Source organism: Meles meles, chromosome 9 (genome assembly GCF_922984935.1).
Source record: "Meles meles chromosome 9, mMelMel3.1 paternal haplotype, whole genome shotgun sequence".
In the NCBI taxonomy this organism is placed as follows: domain Eukaryota; kingdom Metazoa; phylum Chordata; class Mammalia; order Carnivora; family Mustelidae; genus Meles; species Meles meles.
Window position 1 is genome coordinate 34,207,523 of NC_060074.1, and position 20,831 is coordinate 34,228,353.

Genomic DNA, 20,831 nt, shown 5'->3' on the forward strand with positions numbered 1-20,831 from the left:
GATTATTTTGCCACTTGTCATCAAATGTTCCTAATGCTGATTAAGGCTTAAAAAGACTTAAAGACCCTTGCATAATCAATTATAAAAAGCCAGTAACTTCAGGCAAATAATGGCCTTACAGTAAGTGGAAACTGCAAGCTGATTAGCAGATATGTAACTCTGAGAATCTCGATAAGCACTCTACTTACTGCAGTTAACAAATTATTAAATAAATATTCTACCAGAGAGTACAAGATATACTTGGGTTATAAATGAAAAATTCACAAACTTTATAACAGAAAATAACAAAGGCAAACAGGATCTGATAAAATCATCATGCTAAACAACTCACTCCCCCTTTTTAAAAATGAGCAACAGCAACGAAGTGGTCAAGAGTAAACATCATAATTTTCTTATCAAAAGACCTTCACCGATCACAGACAAGGTAATTAGACACTTAAATATTAAAGAGTAAGACTGTTAAACCCATCCAGGAACATCTCTCTTACAGATGGTTTATTTCAACAATATATTTACTCAGACCAAGTTATATCCCTATAGCACTCAATAAGTGTAGGATTAGTGTAAGAAAAAAATCAACAGGAAAAATAATGCGAACACATGAAAATATAATTATATTAATGTATCAGACAGCATCAAGTGCAAATCTCTAAACTATCTAAAAAAGAAAAAAAGTATCTAGGATAACCACATTATACACTTCATGACCAACAAAATTTCTACTTGTCACAGACTTGTATCTTTCCTGCTCTCAGCCCTTCTCCACAATAAACTTTTATGAGGCAAATCATGTAACTATTTACAATGGGAAAGACCAGAAGTCCTTGAGTCAAATGCCTATACACACACACACTCACCTATTTCTATAGAATTAGATTTTCACACAATTTGTCTGTATTGAGACTGGGAGCAGTGTAAGTGATGGTTTCATACCTTATTATCAAAGGAATGGGGGTACCCTAGGAGGCTTAGCTGATTAAGCGTCTGACTCATTTCAATTCAGGTCTTGATCTCAGGGTCATGAGATCCAGGCCCCTGTGAGGCTCTGTGCTGGGCATGGAGCCTGCTTAAGATTCTCTCTCTCTCCCCCCTCTGCCCTTCCCCACCAACTCCCCCTGCCCGGCATGCTCGCTTGCTCTCTCAAAAAAAAAAAAAAGAGAGAGAAGAAAATCAGAGGAATGACCTCCGATTTTTTTAAATGGCTGTTATAAGTCTTAATTATGAAACTGTAAATGGTAACTTGTGAAAGAAAACTTTTAAAGAAAAACCTGTGGAGTTCTTTAAACTTAAGGTGAAGTTGAAAACAGTTTAAAAAAAAAAAAACAAAAAAATAAAATTCTGAACATTAAATTCTCACAAAAACCCCATGGACTCCAAAGCCATGTAAGCTGTAGCTTTACTGCCCTTTTGGGAGTTACAATACAAAACCATATTTATAACACACTAATGTCAGCATTTTTATACCCTTGTTCATTTCCTACAGGCTCTGAAAGCATGAGAGCCCTTTATGCTGATCTTCTTACAGATGAGAACACTGAAGTACACAGAGGAAGGTCAGGTAACAATTCTAAAATCTCACAATCCTGGGGGGTAAAGTGAGAGGAAGAGTACTAACTAAATTGAGCAAGCTTGCCCAGGCCCTGTCTTCTTTCCACAATCTATAATGGTTATTAACAGTGGGATCATTCTATTAAATTTTCAGCACATTCCCTCAAGTGGAGAGGATAAACTAAGTTTTAGGAGAATAAGAAAAAAATATTTTAACATTAATAGTTTTAAAAAGGTGGGCTTATATGGGGGAGAATAATTTTTTAAGGTACACACAGACAATACAAATATTGCCACTAATAACTTTAAAGAAATGACACCAGTTCAGTTTAACTTGGAGGACATGCCCATTACAAAAGACTTCACATAGATACATACACGTAAGTAGAAATTAATGGAGAATCTTACCCCAGTTGCCTGTAAATGCTGCCTGAATTCATCCATAGTTGTGTTTGAGATGCTCATATCCCTAAACATTCCTTCCAGTTTTGACGTGAACTGACATCCACATTCAGTCTGTTGAAGAAAAACACAAATATACACAAACAATGGATTTTTCTATATGCAACTATATAAAGAAGTAAATTCTTCCATGTAACTGACAGCCTTTCTAAATCTTTCCAATAACTGCACTATGCCTATGGCTACCAAATTTCAGTGTGTTTAAGAGTAACCTGTGGGTTTTATTTTAAAATGCAGGTTCACACTCTTTTAGGGATCCCAATACACCTCACTAAAGGCATGGAACAACACTCTCTGTGTTGAATAGGCAGCTCAGGTGATATGAATATAGGTAGTCTATGGCCCACACTTTGTGAAATCAAACTAAATGGTGATATTCCCTTTCCTATTTCCCTCGCACTAATCCTCCTCCCCCAGAACTCCGTGAATGTGTCCTGCCATATCAAGAGGAATTCCAGCAAACTATGAATGTCCCAGAACCTAAACAAACTTAAGTGCAACATGCTCAAAAGAACAGTTTTATTAATGTACAGAAATGAGCATTTTAAATCAATTAAATATTTTCTAATCACATTGTGGCATTTAATCATGTGATAAACATTAGTTAGGGGCACAACATTTCAGCTTATACACGCCTTACCTTTAACTTAGATATCATATTTTTTTCAGAGTCATCAGAAACACTTTTATTTGTGAGAAGTCTCCTTGCCAAGTGTTGTTTATAATAACGTTCAAATACATCTTTTTCTTGCATAAACCTAAAAAGGACCATTGCCTTATCCAATATTGTTTCTACTTCTTGTTCTGTTAGCTGTAAAATCAATGAAAAGACAATTTAATAATTACAAACTTTAGTTCTAGAAAAATAGCACCACAGTTCATCTGCTGTTTAGAAATAAGACAGGGGCACCTGGGTGGCTCAGTGGGTCGAGTGTCTGATTTCAGCTCAGGTCATGATCTCAGGGTTGTGAGATTGAGTCCTGCATTAGGCTCTGTGCTAGGCCTGGAGCCTGCTTGGGGTTCTCACTCTCCCTTCTCCTTCTCCCCTACCCACCCCCCAAAACAAAAATAAGACTGGACAACCAGGTAAATAATAGTCTGGTTGAGAGATGTTGTCAGGAGGGACCTAGTTTGAGAACATGCCTCTTAGAGTAGCACCACTCTTCTACATCCTCATCTAGTGCAGTATGGATCAGGGACTGGAGTTCCCCTCCCTAGAGGGCTACCACTGATGGAGCAAATAAGGGGATACTGGCTGGATTAAAGGATCACTGAGAACAAATGAAATGAAAAAAAAATTTCTTTAAAGATTTTATTTATTTATTTGACAGAGATCTCAAGTAGGCAGAGAGGCAGGCAGAGAGAGAAGAGGAAGCAGGCTCCCTGCTGAGCAGAGAGCCCAATGCGGGGCTCGATCCTAGGACCCCGGCATCATGACCTGAGCTGAAGGCAGAGGCTTTGACCTGAGCTGAAGGCAGAGGCTTTAACCCACTGAACCACCCAGGCGCCCCGAATTTTTTTTTTTTTTTTAAAGATTTTATTTATTTGAAAGCAAGCAAGTGAGAGAGAGATCATGAGCTGGGGTGGAGGGTGAGGGGCAGAGGGAGAAGCTGACTCTCCACAAAGCAGAGAGCCCGACGTGGGGCTCAATCCCAGGACCCTGGAATTGTGACCTTAACCAAAGGCAGAGGCTTAATCAACTGAGCCACCCAGGTGCAGCTGAAGTGAAATTTTAATCACAAAAAAGAATCTTACAATGCTTTTTCATAGCATTTAGGCAGAAACTTATATGAGTAAAAAAGACAGGTATTTTCCTATCAGCTCTTCTGTGCAAACAGAAGAGTAATAATTGGTTATTTAATTAAAACTAAAAAGGCCTCTGTTCTTTTCTTTTAAATAAGGGCAAAATGATATTGTAGAAGATTTTATTAAGCATACATTTAAAAATATGAAGACTAAATGGATGTTCTTTCCTACTGTGATCTTCTTGTTTGTTTCTTCATTGTTATAATTGTTAAAGCTGAGGAAAACCCATGGCCATTTGACACTTTTCCCTTTTGTTTCACATATACTAAGATGAAGTTAACAAGACCAATGTATGTGTGATCACAATACGCTTAATTTGATTTTCTTTGCTGTAGTAAGCTCCAAGATCCCAGATATATAATAAAGGCTTTCAAACTAGTTTCTGGTAGCAACTCTAATCTACTCCTTCACATTCTTGGCATCCAAGTACTATTGTTTGATAAGTAACTCCCAGAACCAGATGACTGCAAGCAACATTCCATGCTATGATAGTTGTCTTCTAGTTCCCTGTTATCTCTATAGCATATCAAACCCTCAGTTTCCTCCTCTCTCTCTGCCTGCCTCTCTGCCTACTTGTGATCTCTGTTAAATAAATAAATAAAACCTTTAAAAAAATAAATAAAAATAAGTGTTCAGTCCATAGACTGTTGAACAATTGTGGCTGTGTAGCTGTTTCGTTCTGATGTAAATTATACATTAAGTGAAATGTCAAATACCTTAAACAATCCTTTTCAAACAGCACAGCACACATTTAAAGCACAGCAAAGGAACAGGCTTTCATACCTACAACATGTCCTATTTTTGAATTTTCCTAATTTTATATACAATTTTAAATCTACAAATAAAACGTGATGTGTTTTCAAATGCTTTCAAATACTTACCCCTTTGACTCCCTTCTTCAGCTTATCATCAATAAATAATGAGAGGTATTCAGGGGACCTGGAGTTGAGGTTGAGAAAATACTCAAAGTCACCCGCAATAGTTTGTTTAAAGAGCCGGTCATTATTGAACGATTCCTGGAGGAAGCGATCAAACCTACTCTTCAGATCCAATAAGCCCTTCCAAATAGAAACAAAGAAATTCAGGATACATTATATAATAATTTTCTTTTTATAAACAATACACTTACAATCAGGTATGTTTATCTAACTTCGCTGGTAATAAATGGGTGCATTCAGTGTTAAACTTATAGGTTCTGTATTATTATTTTCAGGACTTTATCTAAGCCCATATTAAACATGTCAGCAATGAGGGAAATAGTCCATTTTCCATTTATATATTACTCTGTTGAAGATGAACTAAAGAACCTTTGTGCTATTTCCCCACAACCTTCTTTGTCTTGATTGAATGAGTAAAGCCTAAAAAAATCAGCTTTAAAAAGTAATTATTTAAACTGAAACATGAAAATCTTGGGGCATAATTTATTCATAGTATTGCTTGAAAACACAACATTTTCAAACAGAAAGTATTTAACTGAAAACAGTTACTTTTCTCTCATACCCCAAAGTACAGGAACACTAAAGCATACAAAAAAGTAGTGATTTTCTTTCCTGAAACAATTTAAATAAGGTCTTCATCAAACAGGTTAATGAATGAAAAGCAGCAGTCTGGTTCCCTGATACAAAGATACATACGTGGCAAAATCCTAAAATATCTAGGATAATTACATATACTACATTTTTCCATTGGGAAAATTAGAGTAAAAAAATACAAAATACAGCTTAGGAAAAGTGAACTTCTCATTAGCATGTGTCAAAATTATTTTATCACAAACTTAAAGAAAATCTTCTGTATTCGCTTACCTGGATATAGTCAACAGGATTCTTTCCTTCGCCTTCCTCAGAAACAAGGGCTTTACCTTGCTCCCTCAAATAGGAACTCATACACTCACACATTGTTTTCAAGCCATTTGGCACACGACTAAATAACTTGTACATGCAAGCAAGGTCTGCAATCAGAAAGAACATACAAATTGACTACATTAATTAAGAAAAAATGTGAATCTGTTTATTGTGATTTGTGAATTTAAAGAAGCTTACTTTTCAACTTTTCACTACCACTTGCTGATCATGTAAAACATTACCAAAAACACCCAGCAAAATAGACAAAAGGAAAAAAAATTAGGATAAAGATTATCATTGCAACTTATGAAATACAACTTTCAGATAAGATGCTTTGAGGGCATCAATATGTCTGAAAACATTTTACTTTACATGAAAGACGCCCATACAGCATAATAAAAAAGCTTCACACAAAAATGAAAACTGCAACTCTGAGTTTCTACACAATTCTAATCTAAAGCCCAGTAATAATACACAATATGTATCAAAAGAATAATTTCAATTATTGTGTAACTAGTAGTCAACATAATAAAAACCAATTAAAAATCTTACAGGTATTTTTGGGTATGTCTATCTCAAAGTTCAAACAACATAACAATAAATAAAATAAAATATACTAGAATTTATTTCATTACACACCATGACAAAGTTTATATGAAACTTTTAGCATATATTCCTATTCCTTAGTATTTCACTCAAAGCAATTCCAAATATTTCCCAGGTGATTTCCTAGGCCAATACCTGTATTTTAAAAAGTGGTTTATCTCGCTGTATTATTCTTACTTAGAATGAGTAATTCTGGATTCTGTCCATTTTTTCTATTATTTTTCACAATATTAAAATGTGGAGGTAAAATACTGCTTTCCCATTATGTCTGCTGTTTCTTTGAAATAAGAACTTACCGAGACTGTGTCAAAACCGTACAGTGATATAAAAAGCTTTACAATAGAGAACTTTTAAAATGTAATTAGAATAGCAGTTTCTAGACTGGGGGCTGGGAATTTTTTTCTTGTAAAGTACCAGAGAGTAAGTTATTTTATAGACTTGTGGGCCATATGGTCTCGGTTGCAACTACTTCAGTTTTGCCACTGTAACAAGAAAGAAGCCACAGATAACACAAAAATGAATGGGCAAGACTACGTTCCCATAAAATTTTACTTAAGGACACTGATATCTAAAAATTTATTTAATTTTCATATGCAGTGAAGTATTATTCTTCTTTTGATTTTTTTGCCCCTTAACCAAACTGATAGTGGGCCACATTTGACAGACAGGCTATAATTTACCTATCTAGGTCTTCATTTTAACAGTTATTTAGAATTTAAAACTAAAGTTATATATACTTAAAAGAAAGTTAGATCCAAGCTTTACCAAAAGGGCTTCTAAAATTTGTTTCAGTGACTTTCAAAAATCAAACTGTATTAAAAATAAGTGTTCAGGGGTGCCCGGGTGGCTCAGTGGGTTAAAGCCTCTGCCTTTGGCTCAGGTCATGATCCCAGGGTCCTCGGATCGAGCCCTACATTGGGCTCTCTGCTCAGCAGGGAGCCTGTTTCCTCCTCTCTCTCTGCCTGCCTCTCTGCCTACTTGTGATCTCTGTCTGTTAAATAAATAAATAAAACCTTTAAAAAAATAAATAAAAATAAGTGTTCAGCAATATATGTCCTAAAGTAAACTACATACAGCAAATCTTATAGTTTCACATTTGGCATAAATTATAACCCCCCCAAATTAATTTTTTTAAAGACTTTATTTACTTTGAGACAGAGAAGGAGTGCAAGCATGAGCAGAGTCAGGGGCAGAGGGGGAGAATCTCAAGCAGACTCCACAATGAGAACAGGAACCCAACGTGGGCTTGATCCCAGGACCCTGAGATCATGAATTAGCCGAAATCAAGAGTCAGGTGCTTAACTGACTGAGCCACCCAGGCATCCCAAGAAGAATCTTTTTAAAAGGTGGGGCACCGGGGTGGCTCAGTGGGTTAAAGCCTCTGCCTTCGGCTCAGGTCATGATCCCAGGGTCCTGGGGTCGAGTCCCACATCAGGCTCTTTGCTTGGGGGGGGTCTGCTTCCCCTTCTCTCTCTGCCTGCCTCTCTGCCTACTTGTGATCTCTGTCTGTCAAACAAATAAATAAAATCTTAAAAAAAAAAAAAAAAGCAACATTCTCTGGTTTAATCAAACAAATTTACATAAAAGTTTAAGGAAGAAATAAGTAGAAATATAAGCATTTCAAAACACGAAGCAAGGACTACACTAGAGGAAGCACAGAAAACAACCTCCTTTCCCATCATCTTACTTTTCTCTCCTTTTATATCCCTCCTTCCCTCTAAATTGTTCACTTAAAAATTGTTTTTCATTCCCTGTCAAGCTCTTAACTTCAACAGGCAATATGTGTTTCTTTCATAAGAAGTAGCAAAATGCTGCTAATATATCACCTACGAAGCAGGAAAATAGCATGAGTACCATGTTTGTTTATTTTTTAATAGCATATCAGTAATTTCCAAAGTCATAGTTTTAAAGTAAAAATTCAGAAATTAAAAACAAGGACAACAGTGACTATTACTCTTTTACTTATAATTTTTCATAGGGAAATCATAACATTGTTTTTAGGGAAAAAAGGGTAAAAACCCAGTAAGAATAAATGCTACAGTTATCTCAAAACTGTATACCTTTACTTTTATAAGGCAATTCTCCTTTCTCTGAAGTCTGCAACCTCAAAGTTCCCAAAACCAATCTACTTAATCTATCTGAAATGTCACATGAAAGACATTATTTTTCCATTTCCAGCCCCCTTATCACAACTAACTCCCAAAGGAAAGCCTACAGAAATTTTGATTGGAATGTCACATTTAGAAGAATCACAAAAAAAAAAATCACATAGAGACTATGTAGCAATGCTGAGTCTTACTCTCTTGTACATAAAAAGGACAGGAATATTAGAACTCTGGGCTAAGAAAAACAAAAAAGTGAGGAGACTAAAATGAAAGACAGAAAAAAAGAGCCATTCAATTAACAAGAAACACCAAAAATCTTCATTAATAAAGTGTAAAGCTTTACACTTAAACCTCATCAAAGTAACAACAGTTAATAAATGACACACATAACTTTAAGAATGACATTCATAATCTATTTTACTTATAGTAAAATTAAGAAAAATTACTAAGAACCTGGCAGAATTATAAAGATTTAATTATATTTCAATTGCTGACACTTACCTTCTGTCTTTCCATTTTTCAACATATGTACTAGCCCAGAATTTTCCATTTCTACTATGGTTTTCATGTGCTTGGAAATGAGCTCCCTCTCGACCACCTTTACTATTGGCTCTTCAGTTGATTTGTCAAGGCAGTGCATCACCCGTTCTATTTCTTCATTAATTCTAGCTTCTACTTTCTTTATATATACTGAAGCACTGTTTTCTGCTAAAAATTTCTGGCTTTCCATCTGCAAATAAAATGCATGTTTTTTGCTTTTTTTTTTTTTTTTAAACAGAAGCAAAATGTGTTTCTACTTTTAACTGGGTTTCTGTAATGTTTATCATAAGCCAAGCTAAATATCATAAGCACTATTAATATTTTATAGTTTATCATACATATCCACATAATCTGAATTATATCCTTGAAATCACTTATCACATAAGAGACATCAATACATTATCCTTACACAGCATTTTTTCAAACTTTGCCAGTGTCCACATGCCATTAAGGGTCAAAAGAACAGAATGTAAGTATCCGACCCCAAATCAGAGTGGAAGTGTCTTTTTTGACTTGTTTTAATGTATAATTAGAAAGATTCATCATGTTTATCATAGTTCTACTGACATACCGCTAGTTACTTAAGTCCAACTGCCACCCCACTCCCAATCTCAAAGGCGTATGTGTGCACACACACACTGAATTTTGAGAAACAGTTTTTAAGTAACTCTTAATCTTGTCTGCTAACACCAACCTTACAGAAGTTCCACTAAACTGTAAATGTTAATCCGAATTATCTTAACCTATATGATAGCAGGACTAATGAATATATCTAAGATTTACAAAACAGAAGACAACTTGATATAAACTATGTATAAAATTTAATAATACTTCCCATTTTCTTAATAAAAAGTAGTTTTAATCCTTGAAAATAATAAAGTTTTTAAGGACATTAACACACCAAATAAAACTCTTGGTGACACCATGTCTCCATTCACTGTTAAAAATAGTATGTATTATGTATATATGCATATTCATACACATATCAGTGCAGCACATTTTGGAATCTTGACAATTAATCTTCTATTGGTACATCTACAATGTAATGAAGGAAATTAAAACAAATGTAAAGGTCAAAAATATTGTCAAATACATCTAGCATTAGTTGCTGCATTACTAGATAATATAGCCTGCCTCCTATAAAATTAATAGTTCATAAAGGAAGGTCCAGGCTCACCAGTGCAGGCCATGAAGGTCTTCCTGATGTGCAACAAACTAATTAAAAAAAAAAAAAGGGCAAGTCCATTCTTTGTTTATGTGTAAATGACACCAAAACCTGAGTTCCATCTTTATATACATCCAATGGCTCTTACGAATGACCTACTGAACTATTAAGAACTATTATAACTTTGCATTCATTCATTTTTTTAAAAAAGCCTACTGCTGGGAGTAAAAACTTTCGGAATTCGGCTAAGTGTGTTTTAACACTATAAAGCTTATCCTACTATAACTGAGGTTTTCAGGAGGATGCCTTGTTATCATTATCTTACTTATACTATCTTACATTTTGCAATTTCATTACAAATTTGTACTAGTTTAACTTCACTTTTAGCAATTTACCTAGTTCTGGGTTGTTATAATGCAAAATTTCTAATTTCCTCATCAACAGTCTTTAAAATATAAATCCATGCACTGTGAGATCATGCATATTTCTGTACTTATTTTACTAGTAACTTAGTATTACCAAAAGCCTGAATAGTGAGCTTTATTAGTGATACACTGCCTGTGAATTTATGGTAAATAATTTATAGCATGTAAAGATAATAAAATATTATAGTTATTTCTAAGTTTGTATGTTGTAACACATAATTTAAAAAATCATGTATGTAACTCCAAACTCTTCCAATTTTTTTTTCAATGGGTTTCTTCCTTGGAATGTGAGCATGGGGAGTAGGTGTCTGAAGGTATTTTCTGTACCTACCCTCCATCTCAAACGGCCTCAGGAGAAAAGGGTCAAATATTCAAATCAGTAACTACGTTTGGTTACTTTGAGAATATCTTAAAAGAGCACTTATTTGTATCTACACTGATTACCTGAAAAAATTCTGCAGACATTTCCAAAAAAGGAGCCTCAAAATCTTCTTCATAGACGGATCGTCCTTCGAGACCTAAAATCATTAACATCTGGCAAGCATTTCTTATTGCGCCTCTGTCAAAAGAAGTTAAACCACCTGATAATCAAGTTATATCAAAGATTGATGTAAAAAAAAAAGCAAGAGAAGTAGGTAGAAAGACCTTAAGAACATTTTTTTTTTAAATCAAAGTAATCCAGCTCCCATAAACAACTCATTTATAACATAAGGATTTAGAGTAATTTTAATCCAAAACCATATCTTGACTATAGAGCCATTTATCTCAAGTTATCCTCATACTGTTAGAACTTTAAAATCTGAAAGAAAATGCACTTAAAATGTCTAAATATTTCTGTGCAGTTAAAAACACAGACTATAAAAAGACTATCAGAAAGCAGTAACGAAAGAAGGGAGGCTATATTGCTTGACACGGGTACAATACACAGCTACTCTGAGGCACTGTAACTTTTTTTTTAATCCAATGGCTTTGAGGCAACCCTGCCCAAGCACCAAAGCTGAAATAAACAGAATTTTACAAGTCTTCCTCTACTGCTCTGAGTGCAGACCACAGAGAAAGCAGTCTTCCATGCTTCAAGCCGTTCTAGCTGCAGTGTCACAAAAATGATACTGCAGCCATGCAAGAAGGGGAGACAACGTGACCTAACAGAAGGGGCATGGGAGAGTTCTTAGTCATCGTACATTATGTTCAACACTTTTCTTCAAATGTGTTAAGAACGAAGGCTACCCTGAAGCCTTTTAAAGAGAAAGACAAAGGGAACAAAAAAATGTTATCACACAGTAAAAAAGAACAAAATGCCAGCATAAAAAATACATGAAAAACCAAAAGGGAAGACTAATGGCTGATTTGTTTTTTTAAAAGTATATTAAATAAAAGCTCAGGAATAGTCTCTTCTAATAATAGGTATGTGCTTAAGTTAAAATCTTGGTAACTTTATTAATTGTGAAAATGTTTTTGAGGATTTTCATTATGTCCTAGACAGTAAATCGGTTCTCAAGATATTAACCACTAAAAAAACCAAACCCAAAAATATAAAAAGATGATTATACCGATCTACAACTTCTCCTTTCCGCTCTCTTGCAATCATGTCCAATAGCGTTTGTCGTAGGTGATCCCTAATACACCCATAACGTACAACTTGATCGCGAAAAATAATTAGTCCCAAATTGTAGACATTCTCCACATTATTTTGTTGTACATATACACGGTCCTGCAGTGAAAACAAAGTCATAGAAACATGAGCACAATTCCCGCAAACATAAAAATAATCATTGTGAGCTATAATACAGGAAATAAAATTCCAGAAGCAGCCCATTTTTCAGGTGAGAAACACTCCAAACTACTTTAAGCACCATGGAATTTTCTAGCACCTCTCAAATGAAGTAAAAGTCAATCTTTACAGTTGTAAAGATTTACAAACAATTGTTTGTATATTGTACAATTTACAAACAATTGGCTATAGGTGGTCATCTAACCTGAAGAAAAAAGGTGCCAGGGAACCACCACATCCAGGGTAAGGTAGGTGAGCAGAAAACAGAGGAGAAAGGTAGACAGAAAGGTAGAAACACTTTCCTTTCTCTCCAGAGCCATACCATGCATGAACATGGTTCATACTTCCTTAAATACCGTACTTAAAGATCATATTCTATGAAGTAAAATTAAGAGCCAAATGAAATAAAGATCCATGTAACTTAAGCTGGTTGCTTACTGGTAAATATTAAAAGGCTTTAATGCTTATAATACAGCGGCATTGAGAGTTCCATAATTAGAACACCTCTAGTTACTGTCATTTCAAACAGATTCCTTGTAGTCCTCTTATTTTCAAGTTCTTGCCAACTTGATTACAGGTGTGTCCTTACTTTATACAGCACATAAATTCCAGAATTATTCGTTATACAAGTCCTATTTTGTGCATTATTTGAAAATCCACATTTACACCAAAATACACTGGAATAAAACTACTAAGTTTTTAATTCACAAAAGGATTAGCAACAGAATTTCTTTCTGTTCTTAACCAGGATCTCTCTGGGCCTCAGTCTCAAAACTTCCAAAAAGTATGAAATTATTGTGTGTTTGCTAGTATATAACACTAGCTTTCACCAGATTCTTAAAGGCATTTATGATCCCAAACCAGTTAAGAACCACTGCAAACTGTGATCCTCAAAGTTTCATAAGGAACACTGTCATTACACGCAACACCAAGCAAAGCCACCAGGTGAACATAAACAGAAGCTCAACCGTATCAGTGATACAACCGAAATGGCACTGACCAACAAGGGCTAACTAACTACAGTCTCCCCTAGCACCATTCTCTTCATGTGACATCACTCCCACAAACTCCTCCATTCAGCTCTTCCAGGGCACACCCCTCTTGGCTACAAGGAAAGCTACTCTTTGACTAGTATCTTCGCTGCTCACATTTCTACATTCTGTATCATCTTGGCAGAAGCTCACATTTTTTTTTTTTTAAACATTTATTTGACAGAGACAGATCACAAGTAGATAGAGAGGCAGGCAGAGAGAGAGAGAGAGGGAAGCAGGCTCCCTGCTGAGCAGAGCCCTATGTGGGACTTGATCCCAGGACCCCGAGATCATGACCTGAGCCGAAGGCAGCGGCTTAACCCACTGAGCCACCCAGGCGCCCAGAAGCTCACATTTTTAAAATCGCGCAACTTCAATAGGTTCAGAATTTCCACAGATGACTCTCTGGTAAACTTCTATTCTTTAAATATGCTTTCATTTTTTTCCCTTTGTATAAAACTAATGTGGTGGCCACATCTGGAGCCTGGGTCCTCTCCACAGAGACTCTGGTGTGGATCTTTACAAGATATTGGTGAGTTCTTGATAGGGAGACTTGGTGAACACAGTCTTTCCAGAGGTCAGGGGTGAGACAACTATAGGTCTTAGAAATGATATCAAAACTTGGCAAAGCTGCCCAGGGTGGCAGTGCAGCCCCTGGCTGAGGGGGAGCAGTCGTCAATACCAGGCATCATCACTAGCTTCTTGAGCATGGGCTGAGACGATGCCAGTGCCTCTGAGGGCAGGGATGAGGTGTATACTAGCACAGAGCCACAGCAGCCATTCACCTTGCATGGGACAGTGTGGCACTTGTTGATCTTGTTCCCCCATGGGGACACTGGAAACCTTAGACCAGGGTGATGGACCCTGGATAGCAGTGGCTATTTCCTTGTAGCACTTAATACCCAGACCAACTTATCCAGTCTAATGTCCGATGGCAACAAATGCCTTGAAGCTGGTCTGCTGGCCGGCACAGGTCTGCTTTTGCACAGTTATTACCTTCAGAACCTCATCCCTGAGGGATGACACTAGGAAAAAGTCAATAATCTCATACTCAGAAGTATGAAGAAAGAATCTCTCTTCAGAAAGAAGAGAGGTTTCCTCTAGGGATCTGATCCCCATGTCATTGACCAGACAGCCCAGCTTGGTGATGGGGATCCACTCCTTCTCTGGCCTTGCCTCTGAAAGCTCCACAGCCTTGGACTCAGCCCTAGCCCCCAGCAGAGGCTGCCAAATCCTGTGAAGAAGCTGTTACAGTCTCCCATTCCAGAACCCATCCCTGGACCTTCCAGCAGCACTGGGGTCATCCCCCATTTGGTGTTCTCTCTCCAATAAATTCTTAAGCTTTACATGTCCACCTCAAAATCTTAAATTCTGTGTCTCCCCAACTATGGGGGGGGGGGGGAGCAACAGACAGAGAACACAGAGGAGAGACCAAAAATCTTTTTTTTTTTTTTTAAATTTTGTTTATTTATTTGACAGAGAGAAGTATCACAACAGGCGGGGGGGGGGGGGGGGGCGGGGGGGGGCGGGGAAGCAGGCTCTCTGCTAAGAAGGGAGCCCAATGTGAGGCTCAACCCAATGAGCCACCCAGGCACCCTGAGAGACAGAAAATCTTAAGCAGGCTCCCTGCTGAGCGCTGGGGCCCAATACAGCTCTATCTCATGACCCTGAGATCACTATCTGAGCTGAAACCAAGAGTCGATGCACAACTAACTGAGCCACCCAAGAGCTTTTGCCTTATTTTTCACCATGAAAGAGGATGCATACAATAAAAGCTGGCACAAATCTAAACATTTAAAAAGCACCAAGAATCTTCTGTGTTATAAAAATACTCTATTGCATAAATCATTTGTAAATCTGATGTTTACAGTTTTAAACAGCACCATATACAGTATCACTCTCACCCTAAATAATCAAAACTAGTAACTGGCTGCTTAACTGAACATAGGTGGTAAAAAGAGAAAAACAAATGTACATTCACATATTTGCATCTTAAAAATTTTAATTTAAAACATAATACATGTTCACTGAGCTATCAAGACTTTCTTCCATCTTTGAACAAGAATCCTGTGACTGGAGTTCAGTGTTCTTTCTTACATACACTCTCACCTCATAATAATTTTTCTACTTTGTTTCACTAAGATGGAGCATGAAAACTAGAGACATTTGTGAAGCAATCTGAATGTAAAAAAGTCCTTCTAGTTTATTACGATCCCTGCTTCATTCTTTTAAATTACTCATATCTAACTCAAACCAGTATTTAGTGATTTGCCTTTGTCAAGTCTTTCTAAAACATTCAGTCTAGTTTACCAAAGAAAAAATCCTATCATTTTTAACACCATTTTATTGATTTACAGCGTATTAAATTATGTATTAATAACAAGTACAACTGGCATAAACAGACTTGAAAATAAATACAACTGACTTAGTAAACACAAATAACTGGTAAGAGCAAAATACAGAAGAGATACTGAAAGCAGTGTAAACAGCAGTGACAGAATTCTGTATCAGGCTGTTTCACAGAATAGAAAACACTGGTAATTCCAGCAAGCACTGCAAGTTCCAACTCTACTACATGTCTATGGGACTTGTAGGGTGTGTGGGGGTCAGATACGTATCATATATAACATATATATGACACTAGCAAGTTTAGCCTCTTAGGAAACCAAATGTTCTTAAGACAGATGTCAAAAGAATTAGGTCAGATTGTACTGTCTTTGGTAAAAGGGCACTACCTATAAGAATTACAGAACAAAAAGGCACATATAATGTAATCTTCAAAGTAAATTATGAATTTTAGCATGGAGCATTTTTAATGTTTCCCCCTTTTTGGCTTTACTGCAGTGTGATTTATATGCCACTCATTTTAAGAGTACAGTTCAGTAATCTACAGTACATTTCTACAGTTGTCTAACAATGGCCACAATCTAGTTCTAGAACTATTTCTATCACCCCAAAAAATCCTTTGAGCCCGTTTGTAGTCACTCCCACTTCCAGCAGCTCTGCTTTCTCTCTCTACAAATTTCTTTTTCTGGTCATTTAATATAATTGAATCACATGTAACTTTTCCTGTGTGATTTTTCACCAAGCATAAAGTTGCTGAGGTTCATAATGGTGTTAACATTTATCAGTATTTCATTCCTTTGTAGTGCTGAATAGTACTCTATTGTATGGATATGCCACATTTAGTTCATCTGCTGATGGGTATTTGGAGCTGTGTATTTGAGTATTTGAGTAGGGCAGAGAACATTCAAATCCATGGAAGATGACTGGAGACAAAAGAAATACAGATGTAGTATAAGACCTTAACCTTTGTCTTTTAATGTGAGACTCTCAAGGTGTATATAATGAATGCAATTAAATGACATATAATATTAAGAAAACCTGTTACCCCTAAGATTTGAAAGTACCAATAAATGGACAAGAGAAAACCCACAAAATATGTGTGGCTATTTAAACTAGTAATACTAGTTATATATATTAAATGTTCGATATGTATAATTAATTACCACCAAGCAAAATCAAAGACATACATATATATACTCAAGTGTTTATATGTACGTACGTTAAACAGAAATGCACACACAACAAACCTGTGATCTGCACATGATATATATTAAAATATTTACTAAATAAACATGCTGAATCTTCTATTTCTTGCTTACTGGTATTATCAGAAGGAATTCAGCCTGTGGGTACACAATAGCATTTTCCCAATAGATTACAACAGGAAAAAAAAAGTGGCTAGGGGCACCTGGCTGGCTCGGTTGGTGAACACGTGACTCCTGATCTTGGGGTTATAGGTTTGAGCCCAACACTGGGTTTACAGATTACTTAAAAAAGATAATAAAATAAAATCTTAAAAAAATAAGTGGCTGAATTTATGTAATACAATAATGTAGTTCTAATTATTTAAATCACCATAGGACTTTTAATATGTATGTTTCTAGAAGAATATTTAATTTAAAAAGATCTAAAATCCTACCTCTAGTTAACCTCTAACTAGCTAAAAGAAAACAACCTCAAAGTAAGGACAAGATGAAATCATCCCAAAAGAGAGAAAAAATATTAAAGAATAACCTAAAAAAAAGCAGTATTTTAATTTCAGGCTTTTTGACCAAAATATAGTTTGTATGAGTCCAACATTAGTCATTTATCTATTGAAGAAAGCTAAGCAGAGACAGAAAGTTGGTGGTTGCTTCTATTTGCCTTTTTAAGAGAAAATACACCATTTTAAATACATAATGTTCTAAAAAACACGTTTGAAAGTTTAATGTCTGAGTCAAACATTAGATTTACTGAAGGGACAGGAGTTTCATCGCTACAGAGATAAACTGTATTTTCAATCTCTATTTATGGTTCTCTCTCAGGGGTTGCTATTCCTAGGCCAAGCAAACCTACAACAAGCAATCTTCTTCACAAGCTAGATGAACCCAGAGGTGAGGAGGAGTAACTAATGATGGGACCATCTAATTGGCCCTGTTTTCACAAACCTGGGGAAAAGCCAGACTGCTTTTGTACCTACAACCCAACTGCTACCCAACACGTGACCTTACAATGCTACCCCCACTTATTTCTACCCCTAGTCTTGAAAGAATACTTTTGTAATGCCAACTTCCCTGCCAAGAACAACTATAAAAGCTAGATAAATTATAAAGTACCTGTTTAAAAGCATCAACTAGGGCAGGCAGGCAGGTCTCTAGGAACTGAGGTAGAGAGATTGGAGTCTCTTCCTCTGCCACAAACAAGGGAGACCTCAACCAACAGATTTCCACATAAATCTCTTTCAGCAAATGCCTACTCATGACCTAGGGCTCTTCACATTACGAGTCAACAACAGGACATCTGCCTACAAGGTGCTTGGCCCCACAAGGCCACAGATATTACTACTCCCACCATCTTGAGAAATAATCTGCCTTCCCCCCTTAACTGATGAGTTTCCTTACCAAGATTCTAATATTCTTAGAGATGTCAAGACATGCTATGTGGACATGCAGAGTTTATGAAAGCTAAACCTGTACAAAGTCAAGGAGTGACTGACTTTGTGAGTTAAAGAAATTAATTACTCAGAAATGGTATTAAAACAATGAAAATAAACCAAAACCATGAGCATGAAGTTCAAAAAAACCCACTAATTCTTAATACCTAATTTACCTACAAGAAATAGTTCAGCGGGGCGCCTGGGTGGCTCAGTGGGTTAAAGCCTCTGCCTTCAGCTCAGGTCATGATCTCAGGGTCCTGGGATCGAGCCCCGCATCAGGCTCTCTGCTCAAGCATGGAGCCTGCTTCCTCCTCTCTCTCTCTGCCTCCCTCTCTGTCTACTTGTGATCTCTGTCTGTCAAATAAATAAATAAAAATCTTAAAAAAAAAAAAAAGACCCTAATTTAAAAAAAAAAGAAAAAAAATAGTTCAGCATATTTTTTAACCAACAGGTTTTTTTTTTAATTTATATTTAAAAAAGAGGATAGGAGGAGATGAACAATGTAAACAGGGGTAAAAATCTGTACAAATAGTAAGCATTTGTCCTGCTTATAAACTAGAGATAAACCCTGAAAAGTTTAGCTTATTAAAACAACAACAAAGCAAATAACCCTGTAACAAATAGCTACTACCTGTTAGAACCAGTTTGACCCTGCTTTCCCAAGCTTAATCACTAGGCAATCTTCTATCAGCAGTAATAAATGTAAGTGTTTTCGAAAAGGTTCACTTTCAAGCCATGAAATAAATACAAGTTAAGAAGGCTTAACACTATGAAGAAAGAAATAGAAAATTAAAAAAAAAAAAAAAAAAAAAACCCAAACCTGGGAAAAGTAACAAAAAGTTTCTAGTGCAGTTACAATAAAAAAAATCAATCAAATTAGAGCAAAGTTTAAAGAATTGACTGTCCCAGTATTTTCCACAATGTTAGTCCTGACTGCACTGTGGAAAGGGCACCAGTAAGAGAGGAAATAATAAACTGCTCAGACAGATTAACATTTCTGGATTTAAAAATGTTACTGGGTAAAGTACATAGAAAAGCAAAGAATACAGATAGATGGCTTGAAAACTTACATCCATGACTAAAGCTCAAAGTCACAGTTTCCATCACTGTAAAATGGGCCTAAAATCTCTCTCAGGGATCTCTCAGGGATGTCAAAGTTTTTAAAACAATGTAGTTATAAAAAATTCTCCTTGAAAATAACTTCCATGTATTTTAAGAATTGTATCCTAGGATATCTGACAAATCAAAACCTTGGTCATGTTTCTCTAAAGCTGTGTAAATTGCACCAAATCCTAAAATAAAAGCACTGTTTCCTACTCTAAAACTCAAGAATCTAATGGTAGCAGAAAAAAAGCCCATATTAGAACCATAAGAGTAATCAAGTAACAGAAATCAAGATCTTGGGGGAGCCTGGGTGGCTCAGTCGGTTAAGCACCTGCCTTTAGCTCAGGTCATGATCCCAGGGTCCTGGGATTGAGCCACATGGCCAGTTCCCTGCTCAGTGGGGAGCCTGCTTCTCCCTTTACTGCTCCCCTTTCGTCGCTCTTGCTTTCTCTTGCTATCTCTCTTAAAGAAATCAGATCTAGGAATAATGAGGTTGCAAGACTTTAGAAAGGAAGGCCTATATTAAAGAAGCAATAGAATTCAGTGGTGAAGAGCTCAGATTTAAGAGCCAGATAGGTTATTTCAATCCTATCTCTGCCATTTACTAGGTGTGACTTTAACATCTGTCTCTTTCCTCAACTTAATAGTAACACCTACCTTAAAATGCTGTTTCACTTACTTCCACTTCTAATACTGAAAGAATAGCTTTTACAAGACCAATTCCTCTGCCAAGAACAACTATAAAAGCTGGATGAAAATAAAAAGCTACCACACCTCCTCATACCCATCAAAATAGCTACTATCAGAAAACAAAATAAAACAGAAACAGAAAATATCAAGGGAATGAAGAAAGTGAACTCTTGAGAATTGCTGGTGGAAATGCAAAATGGTGTCTGCTATGGAAAACAGCATGGTGGTTACTCAAAAATTAAAAATGGAACTGCCATATGATCCAGCAATTCCACCATCCGGGTATATATTCAAAATAACTGAAAACAGGGTCTCAATGAATACCCATGTTCATAGCAGCACTATGCAAAATAGCCAAACAGTGGAAACAACCCTAGTGCTCACTGACAGATGAATGGCTAAGCAAAATGAAGTCCAAACGGGGGCACCTGTGGCTCAGTCGTTAGGTGTCTGCCTTGGGCTCAGTTCATGATCCCAGGGTCCTGGGATCGAGCCCCGTGTTGGGCTCCCTGCTTTGCAGGAATCCTGCTTCTCCCTCTCCCACTCCCCCTTGCTTGTGTTCCTGCTCTGGCTGTCTCTCTTGTCAAATAAATAAAAAAATCTTAAAAAAAAAAAAAGTGAAGTACATACATAAAACAGAATTATTATTTGGCCTTAAAAAGGGAATTCTGACACATGCTACAACATGGATTAAACCTGAGTCACAAAAGGAGAAATACTCTGTGATTCCATTTATATGAGTTACCTAGATTGGTC

General features: G+C 36.4%; 1 protein-coding gene across 2 annotated transcripts in view; it reads right to left on the reverse strand.

Annotated features, from left to right (window-relative positions):
- The window catches only part of CUL3 (cullin 3), a 92,542-nt gene that overhangs the window by 18,202 nt on the left and 53,509 nt on the right, over window positions 1-20,831 (reverse strand). Inside the window, exons 1-8 of one of the 2 annotated variants that reach the window (XM_046019140.1) lie at window positions 15,184-15,188; window positions 12,049-12,209; window positions 10,943-11,057; window positions 8,870-9,098; window positions 5,619-5,764; window positions 4,698-4,874; window positions 2,651-2,821; window positions 1,957-2,064 (exon numbers count right to left, since the gene is read on the reverse strand). In XM_046019140.1, the coding sequence (XP_045875096.1) occupies window positions 1,957-2,064; window positions 2,651-2,821; window positions 4,698-4,874; window positions 5,619-5,764; window positions 8,870-9,098; window positions 10,943-11,057; window positions 12,049-12,209; window positions 15,184-15,186 (1,110 nt within the window). In that variant the 5' untranslated portion in view covers window positions 15,187-15,188. Of the gene's footprint in view, window positions 1-1,956; window positions 2,065-2,650; window positions 2,822-4,697; window positions 4,875-5,618; window positions 5,765-8,869; window positions 9,099-10,942; window positions 11,058-12,048; window positions 12,210-15,183; window positions 15,189-20,831 lie in introns of those variants that run through there. The other variant, XM_046019138.1, reaches the window with a different exon arrangement.